This window comes from Chamaea fasciata, unplaced genomic scaffold, assembly GCF_029207755.1.
Source record: "Chamaea fasciata isolate MVZ Bird 193981 ecotype frontalis unplaced genomic scaffold, bChaFas1.0.hap1 SCAF_1, whole genome shotgun sequence".
Lineage (NCBI taxonomy): Eukaryota > Metazoa > Chordata > Aves > Passeriformes > Sylviidae > Chamaea > Chamaea fasciata.
Window position 1 is genome coordinate 18955259 of NW_027094086.1, and position 12129 is coordinate 18967387.

The 12129-nt window shown below is 37.1% G+C and overlaps 1 protein-coding gene across 5 annotated transcripts in view; it reads right to left on the reverse strand.

Annotated features, from left to right (window-relative positions):
- Nucleotides 1–12129, reverse strand: part of OXR1 (oxidation resistance 1) — a 261917-nt gene that overhangs the window by 55662 nt on the left and 194126 nt on the right. For all 5 annotated transcript variants that reach the window (XM_066177402.1, XM_066177385.1, XM_066177408.1 and 2 more), the window contains 2 exons: nt 6896–6978; nt 1119–1226 (listed from right to left, as the gene is read on the reverse strand). In XM_066177402.1, the coding sequence (XP_066033499.1) occupies nt 1119–1226; nt 6896–6978 (191 nt within the window). The remainder of the gene's footprint in view (nt 1–1118; nt 1227–6895; nt 6979–12129) is intronic.

Sequence of the window (12129 nt, forward strand, 5' to 3'; positions counted from 1 at the left end):
ATAAAGAAGATATAATGTAGTTAGAAGTTAGTTATGCTTTCAGATTTACTTTAGATTTCCCACCAGCTAAGGTACATTTACTACACTTTCTCAAAATAAGCTACACAAAACCATTCCTGCTCCCACTGCTTTTAAAAGCATTATGAGTAGAGGGAAAAAACAATACTACACAAAGTACTTGAAATTTTAGCACTTCAAGTTTTTAAATGCTGTATTGATTTAATTTTGATTTTCAGTCATAATAACAGAGGAAGAAGTTCAGAGAGAAAGCATTAAAAGTATACAGCATGCCAGAAATAAGAGTGTCCAAGGAAGATGTGTCCAATTATTTCTCTTGTTATGACTCTGTTTGAGCAATGAGGAAGCAGACTCACTGAATATACATATAAAAATTTCAACTGAAGGTATTTACACCTTTAATATATTATTTCCGCCATAGCAGGCATTCAATCTACCTAGAGAAAGTTCTGCAGCAATCAAAAATGAAGACAGAACTTTCTCAAACAAAGGGCAAATACCAGACAGCTGATGGCTGATACCACAGTTAACCTATCACTTGTTTCACGGCCTGGCTTTCAACAAGAAGTGAAAACTAAAGGCAAAAACAGCAGGGGGAAAAGAACCAAAAAAGGCAATAGTGACCTATAATAAGTGAATGGTAATTAATATACTGCTGGTAAAAACATTAAGTTTCCAGAGCAGAACAGAAACATGACTCAATTTATTAAAATAGAATTGCAGACACTAATATGCAGTCACGGAACGCTGTTGGTAAGCTGTACCCTGAATGTGTCTGCTGAGCTAGAGTTGGTAAACAGCCTGCTGTATTTGCAAAGCAACAATTTGGCATGGATCTAAGTGTTATTGTTGTACCATTAAGCACATCTAGTTTTAAAAGTCCTCTGATCTTAAACAAGGGACACAGGTAGCTTCCTTACATGTTTCCTTTCAGGCAGTTATTTGATAGGCACAAGGAGCAGACTAGAGAAAAAGGAAAAACTCTTTTACAAAGCCAGTAGGAAAATCAGTAAGAGAAGTACTTTAGCACTCTGGTAGGAAGGAGAAATACAGCAAAAGAGGACTTTGTTGGATAAGTAACATATACAGTGTACTAGTACCTGTCCAGGAACGACTGCTCTGGAGAAAAGCTTATTTAATTGAACCAGTTCATTGGGTGTTGTATCAAATTTCAAGGCAATACTGTTTAAAGTATCTCTTGATTCCACCTGTATCAATTGGGGGGAAAAACAAACAAAACAAACCTGTGAGCAATTAGTTCAAATAGTGGCTTACATATTTTAGCTTGTGTAGATTTACCGAGATTCTGATGAACTTTACTATCTTCATTTCTTATGACTTCCACCCCCAAAAAAACCCAACAAAGCCACCACAAAAAACATACCTACCCCCTAAATATTAGTCTACTGCAACCCCACACAAAAGCATATGCCTTCCCACTATGTTTCCAGGTGGCCAGAAATGTCGTATTTTAAGCTGTAGGCTCAGCTATTGCACCAGAACTTCTGGTCTACAACTTCACTGCTGATTACCACTGGGCAATACACCATTGGCTGGGTTCATAGAATGATTCATTCCCCCTCTTCAACTGCTTTTCTCCACTCCTCACCTACAGAAAATCCAAAGAGTTCTCTATAAATATAAACCCACCCTCTTACTATTGAAATAAGCTTTTGTTAGACCCTGACTTTCAAGTAAAATCCATCACTGAGAAAATGCAAAAACGCTGAAGCAAAGCAGGTCGACTACTATGACAGCAGATGGAGCATAAGCATTTTGATAAAGTGATTCCCAACTAAGAAAAGGATTTTTTTTAAGCTCAGATTCTGACCTCCATCTCCCAAAGTGTATTCAAAATGAGCTACCAGTAGAAAGCAAAAGGAAAATAAAGTTTCATACAGAGAAACTATTTCAGAAAAAAGAATTCACAGCCTTAGGAATAATGGTGACGCAAAGAAACAAACAACCAAAAGGTTTACAGCATAATGGCACAAGGCTTCATAAACACGGTACCAGAAATAAACAGATTTTATCAGTTAAGACAAGATGAAGTTATATAAGCTAAGACACATTTGCAGCTAATTGTAAGCAGAGTTAGAGAATTCTTTTCCACATAATTTTGTAAAGATGCACCTGGCAGCCTAGATTCACTAACAAAAAGATATAAGCATTGCCAAAGAGAGGGCAATTAGTGTTTTTAAAATAGGATTAGAAACCTACAATCAGAGTTTTTTATACAGGAAGCCAGTAAGCTAAACAAAGCAGCAGACATCTCTCTACACCAGTATTTCCAGTGTGGAAGACTGTATTGTAGTAGCTCTCAGTCATTCAGTACTGTATGATCACAGATACAGAAAAATATAATAATCTTTTCATATGCTGTGCTTAACTGGTACTAAAGCAGAAATCAAAATAGGTCTGTAACAAGACCAGATATGTACCATGTGCTTCACAGACCATAACAAAACTAACCACCAAATCATTGAACAGTAAAGTTTCCATCAGAAGCTCTACATAATACAGAAAGTTTGCTAAAACAAACTGCAAAGTGAAATTCAAAAGTTTTGCCTAAGTTTGCTCTCACATAAACGTTAAAAGACAACAGCCAGCTGCTAGGTAAATAATTCTTATGTATCACTTAATGATTGAAGCAATTGAGATTTTAGACTAACTTACAACATAAAACAAATTAAAGCATTCCAACCACAAAGCTTTAGCCCTTTTTAGAGTGCATTCATTCTGTACAGCCTTCTGAAATAAAAACAGCTTGTGAGATAGCTTGGCAACTTAAGGGTTTATCTCACGATAAATACAGTGGCAAGTATAAGCTTCTTTTTTGTTTGGCTGTGAAGTTTGCACAGGCAAATTTCCACACTACATGTGACTTCAGGGACCAGCAGAGATACTTTCTCAAAACAAAGACGCTGCTCACATAATAGACTTCCTCAAGTATCTTCCTAGATTCAAATGTCTACTTTCCAGTTCTCAAGCCCTATATGATTCTAAAAGGTAGAATCTGAAAAGCCAAAATCTCAAAGAACAACTTTGATGAAAGCACAGAAGTAACAAGATTTGAATAGTGCCGCCAGAAATCATGGATCCCCAGCTTTTCCCCTAACAATTCACTACTCTAAGAGAAGGCAAGAAGTTACTCCTACTTTCTCAGAAAATAAACTTTCTATACATTGAGGTAGCTCCTTAAATGCGACTCTTAATGTTAAAAATCTTATATAAATATTTGAGTATTTAATCTTCATTGAGAATACACCCATGTTTCCCAGGTGGTTTGTGTATAACAGCAGAGAATTTCTGTCACCACTATCTCTGGTTCAAACTACCTTCATTTCCCTCAGATCATCAGCTGGCAAAGTGATTTAAAAGCTTTATTTTAAACCAAAATCTCTACTGGTATTTTAATGAGCTTTACTGTAATTGCATCTCAACAGTGAGAATTCACTTCTTCCATTAAAAATTAAATATCAAATACATATGAATCAGAGTGTAAAAATAATTATTTTTTTTATTTCAACACTAGATGTCCAAGAGCCAGAAAACAATTAAACAATAGTTTAAGAGCATTAAAATAAACTAACAAAATTAAACAGATGGGAAGATTAAAAAAAGGGGAGAAAAAAAGTGAGTAAATAACACAACTTTGGCACTGCACCCAAGCCTTTAGAAATACCAATTAATGACTTTATTAACTAATTGTTAACAGACTTAATTTATATAAAATGCAGCATCAGTAAAACAAACCTTGTAAATATCATAAAGCCAACTTCAAAAATAATTAGTAAAAGACAACAGATGAAGTAATATCACCATTAGGATCTACATTTCCAGTATTTCCTCAAACTTTTTAAAAGACTGTGACAATGACATGCTCAAAGAAAAGTGGCAGCCAAAAAAGAACACACTCCTTGGGTATGAAATGGAAGAGACAAGGTTTTGTTTTGGTTTTTTTTCAAATCACCAAAAACTCCTAAGTGTATAGCTTTCTAAATGGCATGCAAAGGTTTATGATGGCAATAGAACTAGCGGCACCAGAAGAGAATCCTTCGCACTCCCTATATACAGGCTGAAAGCTCAGTCTTGAGGTTATAGTCTACTAAAGGCTTCTGTGACCCTCAGGAATTGATACTGGGCCCTTTCCATAACCTTGAACACCATAATCTGTGTATTAAGTACTTATTCACTACTTCAGGGGAGCACAGACTACAACCCCCAGAGAGATAAAGGGAAGTCTTACATTGGAGCCTCCAACACTCATCATTCATTTCAACTGCTCACTCACGAACTTTCTTTAAACAGGAATCAAACATATCTGTAAGTAACTACAATTATTTCCTTCTTCTCCTCAAAAGGAAGAGCAGTTAGAAGGCTTTTACTGAAGTCACAAGGCTGCTAGAATCTTACAATCACTGGTGATCAGTAACACTCTGCTCATGTTCCAATTATTCACCTGTAGTTGGCTCTTCTGACACCTATAGGCAGGCACCAGTTGCGTTGATACAACATGGAACACAAAAAGCTGAAGGGGAAAACATATAGCCTGAGCAGCAACTGTGAATTCTGAAACAACAGACAATATCAACTTGCATCTAATATGCTGACTGACATTGAGAAATGGATAAACTCTATTAAAAGATATCTGATCACTGTCTAAGCAGTATCAGCAAAAAATGAACCAGTTTTTTCTGTATCCTTTAGAGGCAGTTCAGAACATACTTCCACTAATGAGTACCATGTCTGCTGACATCTTCTCTTAGCTGCTATATGCAGAACAGCAGGTTCAAGTTTTCAAGCCTTGGGAATTTTAGATTAAAATCTTAAACATCATCTGCATTCTGTCTTTAGCTTTAAAGAGAAAACTTATTTTATTGTTTATTTGTCCCATAGCAATTTTATTTCTAAAAAAATTCTGGTGTGAAGTCTACTTCATATTAAAACACCATAGTTTGCACAACTGAGATGCCAACTCACCCCAAACTTCACGAATACAAATAAGACCTTCCCTTCTAAAACCATGTAGCCACTGGAAAAACTAATACATTAAATGACTATCTAAAAAATGGCAAAAACCCCCACTAACTTCAACAGTGCTGGAAGGTGAGAGGGAGTCTGGTTTCTGCCTTCATTCTGTACTACTTCTCAAAAAGCAACAAATGCAGGTATATAAATACCTGTGTGTGTACACGTGTGTCATCACTGTGACAGGAAGCAGGACTAAATCAGAAACCAGACACAAGTGCACCTCTTCACATATAGTAAAGAAATAAATAACAACAGTAGCAAATTACCACAATAGCTACTGGCCCTCTCTTACAGTGAGCATACGGCCGTGCATTAAAATACATGCACACAATATTAACTAAACATGATGCTACTTAAGTGCTTCGTACACATGAGTGAAATGTACAGCAATACCTGACAGAATACAGTATTTGTGAAGCTGGAATGCACCGTGTTCCATTAGTGCAACAGGCTCCTTCAGAAGGTGGACTAAGTTTAATGACAAAAAGCCTTTGATTTCTGTGAATCATCTCTTTGACTCACAAGGAAGTGATGCATACTTCAGTACTTACTAAGAAAGCTATTTTTGGATCTAAAACCCCACCTACTGGAACATAAAAACCTGCAGAAGAAGTACATGACAACTTGGCACAAACACAACCAAGTTAAAAAAAGGAAAGCTCATTGCTTTCGCTTGGCCTGGAATGTTACATACCAAAATGAAAGAACCCACATGGTGGCAAAAGCCAAATTATGGGATGTACTGAGTATGGATGCCAGTAATGCAGAGCTACACCTGACCCTTTTTTCCAGGTATTTCAGACCAAATGGGGTTAATACAACATCAACAACAGTCACATTTACATTAACATTCTTCAACTGCTAGAATCTAAGCAGAAAATTTCTGTTTTGAATTTCAACTTCAAGGAAGTCTTTAGAGGAGGCTAGAATTATATTCAAATTCCAATTAAAGGCACACTAATGAAATGCTTCTTGCTCCACTACATACTCTCTCTCAAAGACTATCACAGCCTTCTCAGTACTTAAGCAATTATCACAGCTTGGCTTAATGTAACAGAGTTAAGTCCTCCCCCTCTCTCTTATTCCTGGAGTAAGAGAACACCAAGAGGTCAAGTAAAGTCTTTTCATTAAGAAGTTCTCATTTTTATTTATTGTGTCCAGCTTCAAAAGCATTCAAAGACAACTGTGGCAGACCTCCCCTATTTTAACATCAACTCTTGTAAGCATTATTTATAGGCTTAATTATATTTCCAGTACATAACACAAGACAGATACTTCTCACTTCTGTTTCCCTTAGTAACCACAAATGTGAAAGCTGACTGCAGCACAGTTTGAGGGTCATTTCAAGAACAGAACAGGGAGAGAAAGGCTCCATTTTCAGATACTGATGCAGAAACAGTGTTATACAGTAAAAGGTACAGATTTATGGCAATTATTAGAATACCAGAAAGTCATCTTCAAGATGCAGCTTCCCTTCCCAACTTTATCCTGTTATTTCCTCTGACAGCAACAGTTTATTAATAATGCTGAAAACAGAGAACTTGCACATAATTATATAACTATTGCTATTTATTTCTAACTAGTTATCTAAAAGTGAACCAGTCAACAGTTTGATTAGATTGGGATTTCCAAGGAAAAAAACAAAAGGCACTTAAAGGGGAAAAACAGCATTAGTACTACCGGCTAATTTTTTTGATTTCATTTCTGCCAAACTAAACTATCAGATAGACAGAATTCTAACACTAAAGGCAATACACATTACAGTTTGGTTATATTTTGTTACGCAACTTTTTAGCCTGCACTTGCTTTGCAGTAACATTCAAACAATAAAGCAGTAACTTACAGAATATTCAAGAGTCCCTCTAGGTCTTTGAAAAGACATTCGTCGCCCATCTTTCTTGTCTGGGGTCTTCTTCTGGCCAGCATCTGAAAAAAATTGAGGCAATGCGTGTGTTAAATTCATTTTCCTCTCTCAGTACTGTCACAGGCTGCTGACTACAGCCCCGTGGGCAGACATCTAATCCACCAGTTACACAGCTTACTCCTGCTGATTCCAACAGACACCAGCTGCTAAAATAGCGACTTCATTCCTCTGCAATGCTTTAAGAATTTGACCAATACAAACAGCTGATAACTGGAAACCAACTAACTGCACAAGTACTTGCTGCTATCCAGGAAGCGATTAATGAAGACTAAATAGGACATTGACCCCATCAGGCAAGCAACGTTTCTGGAATTGCTGTGTTTAATTAATTTTGTATCATACCCAATCTGCTTTCATCTGAGGGGTGATGATCTAGAGTTCCTGTATGTTTGATCTAATCACTAGAGATCTTTTTTTTCTCACTGTTTGATAAGTACAGAGTATTTAAAGCTTTTTTATAAAATAAAGAGCATTAACATTAAATTCGTAATTATCTTTTCTGTAGCAAACAGATAGAGCTAGTAAATAAACACTAAAGATTCTACATAAATAATACAAGTTAAGAACTGTTTATTTTATTGGGGCACTGTATTTTGATGACTTGTTTCACAGGCCAAGCAACCAACCATTTGTAACTGAAGCATACTCTATTATTTTATACTAACTGGCTTGATATTTATGATAATCATGACACACCAATGTCGTCCTATGGTTCAACAGAAAGCACGTACATCTCTAGAAAAGTAAGAGTTTTAATATCTGCATCTATACACACATGGATTTTTTAGATGAATTTCCTCAACCACATGGCCTTCACCTTCAGTGAAATATCTGCTATTAAGGAGCCCAAAATACTTCTGTGAATGAGACATTAAGTTTTCATGCTACAATGGGATTAGTTATACTCCCATTTTGATACATTCAAATTTGTTACCATAATTTACTCAGATATTTCAAGCCAAATTGAACAGAAGCAAGAAAACTTATAAAATGTATTTTTTAAGAAAAAAATAACATGGCTACATTGAGAATAGAAAACTTAGTGTAATCCATTTAAACCTTACCTGAAGTACTAAGGAAACATGCTATAAACCAACAGTATCTTTAGTGCACTATTAGATTTAATTAGTATCATAATTCCAACACTGGAAAAGAGACTAGACAAGGATCGGCACAACTTTCATACACCCACTCCCATATTTCTACACGGATAGCCAAAACTATCAGGGTACAGAGGGCAGGGAAATCACAATGTAAATTACACAGCAAGTTCTGCCAACGAAGAACAAACAAAATGACATCTTGAGAAAAAAACCTACAAGAAGAAACCTACTTCAGAAATATCTTACATTTGCTATATATAGGACAAGCTGCACAAGAGAAGAACAAACTAGTGATTTCTAGCAGACCCAACATAAACAATCTCCCGTGGTACTCTTTATATAGATAAAAAAGAATATAAACTTTGGTTTAATTCATCCTTTTTATAGATTGAAAAAGCCTGAGAAAGAATGTGCCCACATCTAAAATTGATCTATATATGCTATCAATTACAGTAAGTTTTTATACCTATGAATGACTATCAAGACTAAGTCTACTTCTAAAAAGTTTCTAGCAATTCTAAAAACCTATACACAAATTCTTCACGCTATCTTCATTCAATGCATTAAAAGTTATTTCTTCCCTTATTTACTAATAGCAGTTTTTTAAAACTTAGCTGGAAGAATCATTAATTTCTGATTATATTCAGTGTTTAAATGTACTACAAATGTCTCTGAGGGAAATGAAGCCAACTCAGTAACAATAAAATACACTAGAAGTTTGTGTGTAGGCTTAGCAGCAGCCAATGCTCTCCTCATCTAGATCAAGTATTTTGTTTCCAAAGTTTTTACCTGACCTTGCAGCACAACAGGTGCCTCCTCGGCAAGCTACAGAAAACCCAAAAGTTGCTTGACTGTAGCTGTTCCAGATTTTTCAGCCCTTATCAAAGCTTTGCCAAGAGCCTAATAATTTTCTTTCAAGAGCAGTCTGGGTCAAATAAACCTAAGAAGTCCAAGGATGCAACTAAAAATAGACTGATCTCATCCAGGATCCCATACATGCCTTAATAATCTATAAATTAAGAACCCTAATTGCAGAACAAGATGTCTTCTTCCCCTCCTCCTCCCAGTTAGATGAAGTAAAGAAGCCCCATAATATAAACATATACACACACACCTCAGCTGTATATAGCCTAATGTAGTTTGTGGGGTTTTTTTTCTCAACCCAAATTTAACTTTTCTTTTTTCTTCTTACTGGTTCAGGTGTCTGAAGAGCTGGAAGACGGGTGCTCCTCAAAAGGTCAAGATAAATTAACTTCTCCCTCTCCAGTAATTGAGCAGCAGAAGTCTTGCACAAATACCCACTTCTGCTCCTTATGCCAGAAATAAAAATGGGGATTTGTTATTCACAGCAGAAGAACCTGCTGCTTTAGACTTAGAATCACAGAATCATCATAAAATATCCCTTTGGAAGGGACTCACAAGGATCACTGCATTCAACTCCTGGCCATGCCCAGGACAACACCAAGAATCCCATCATGTGCCTGAGAGCATTGCCCAAACTCTGGTAGTCTCGGTGCTGCAACCACTTCCCTGGGGAGACTGTTCCAGCGCCCAGCCATTCTCTGCTTGAGGAAGGTTTCCCTAATACCCAGTCTAAAACTCCTTGACATGGCCTCATGCTGTTCCCCTGGGCCCTGTCACTGGTCGAAGAGAAGAGACCAGTGTCAGACCCTCCCACTTGCCTTCTTTTGAGGAAGCTGTAGATCACTATGAGGTCTCCTCTTTTGCAAGCTGGACAGATCAAGTGACCTCAGCCACTTCCCATATGGTTTCCATTCTAGGCTCTTCACCATCTTCAGAATTAGAGAGAACTCTGCTAACTTCAGGAAAGTAAGATAAAACAGAGGGTAGGGTTGGGGAAGGCAGGTCACTGTTGAAAGCAGCTTGTATGAAAGCCAGGAGAAGCCCTACGACAAGTTTTCCAGGAGCTTACAGTCTACAGTTAGGGTTTTCTGATGTCCTCCCCTCCCACACCTAAGGCAGTAAATCCCACTCTTCCCATCAGTGCCCACTTCCATTCCCTCAGTCTGTGAAAGCATTACCTCCCCCTCACTATATGCGTACAGGATTCAAGTGTTTTATAACCTGACACAATGTAAGTCTCCCGAGTCAACAGGAGATGGAGGCAGGCAACACTGAGCTGTGTGTGCTGACTACCCAGCTGGCCAAGCTATCAAAATCCACACCTCTGCCCACAGCCCAAGTGCTTGAGCTGTCTGCTCACACAGAACACTTCAATTTTGACCTGACCTCTCCGAAACAAAACTAGGATGTATTTCAGCTGTGAAAATAGGTCAGAGTGGTAGAAACACGAATTCAACCTCCCTGATGACACACTACAAAGCCTCCATATCTCACTAAAGGAGCAGGGTATTCATTTTTGAGGGCAAAGTAAATGCATCTTTCATCCATTCCAGCGCTCCTAGTATTCTAGGAAGCACATGCAAGTAGAAACAACTCCCAGCATAGAATGCAGTGGTCTGAAAAGTCCTCAGACCCAACAAGAATCAGCCTGATGCTTTCATTTCACTTATTTTCCAGGTAACTGTTGCACAGGAGCTCATTTTGTTAGGTTACACACAACCATTACTTCATCTGACAGCAGCAAGCCAGTCAAACTAACCAAGGCTGATGCTCTCAGACCACACCAAGAAAAAGCTGACACCATTAACCACACTAAACACAATCTCAAGAGTCAAGTAACTTATTTAACATGGGATCTGTGCTGCTGTTATCAGAGCTCTCAGCTGTGCTGTTTTAGACAGAAAGAAGACAAGACCTTTTTTAACATCAGTATTCATGTTTTCTCAACTACCTTTTCACACGACTAGGCAGGCCTCCACAACTGCTTGAAACACTGATGTGAAAAAGTACACGCCAGATCCACAAATGGCAAGAAAATATTTCAGCTAGGATTTAAAAGACTAGAACTCAAAAGATGCAGAACACAGTGTTCAAAATTACACCAGACCAATATTTAGTCTGAATGCATGGGCTCAGAATTTTGAGGTTAAATGACTGCAGCATAAGAATGATTACATATGATCATCCAACACAGAGAGGAGGACTTCCTGTTCCGACATACTAATATGAGATAGGAAAAGGGGGGTTATGAACAATATATTTTAGGAAGATGCAGTTTCCAATTAGGCAGCTTTGACATTAAAATATGAAATAGTCAGTGGCATTCAACTGGAAACAACTAAAGTCAAATTCCAACATTCATAGCAGGGCTTCTATAAACTGCCTCTATATGACCCTGAGCCACTGAATTTTGGTTGACTGAAAATATTTTTGTGGCACTACTAGGTCAAATTATTATGACAAGAGTGGCATTTCTTGTTTCTTAGTATGCCATCTGAGCTTAATTGTAGACTTTCAGTTTGCTGTTTACTGATGCTTTTAGCACATCCTTTGGAGTTCAGGCACTAAGATCTGGTAAACATAAGGATACAAGCTAAAAACTGCTTAGAAGGATCTTCAAGCTCTGCATAGAGCAAAATGCATTCACTATCTTTTACCCTTCTTGTTTCCTCAATAGGATTAAATCTCAACTTGCAATGTTTCCCAGCTGCTATTCTATTCATTTCAATGTAACAAAAAAACCCACAAAAACAAACAAACAAAAACAAACAAACAAACAAAAAACCCAAAAAAACAAAAAACAAAAATCACATTTTCCAGAGAAATAAATTGATAAACCAAACAAGTATCCTCTGAGAATAAGCAAAGAAACTGGACAAGGCCACAACTATTACAAATTGTTTAAAATTAATAAATGAGCTTATTATGATCAAGAAGGTAAGAAAAATATTATTCATCCACCATCCCACCTCCCAAGAAGAACTGCACATTTGTGTTTTAGATCTACAGGAGTTTAGAAAAAAGGAAAAGGAAGCACCTTGGTTAAATTTTTGTCTAGAACACAGTTTTTCACAGGATCTTAAACATGCAGCACATATGGGGTAATGAATCAAAGTAAGAAAAGTAGTCTGAAATATTTTCAAATACATTTTTATTCAGCAGTACATGGAAACAACTCACTAATTG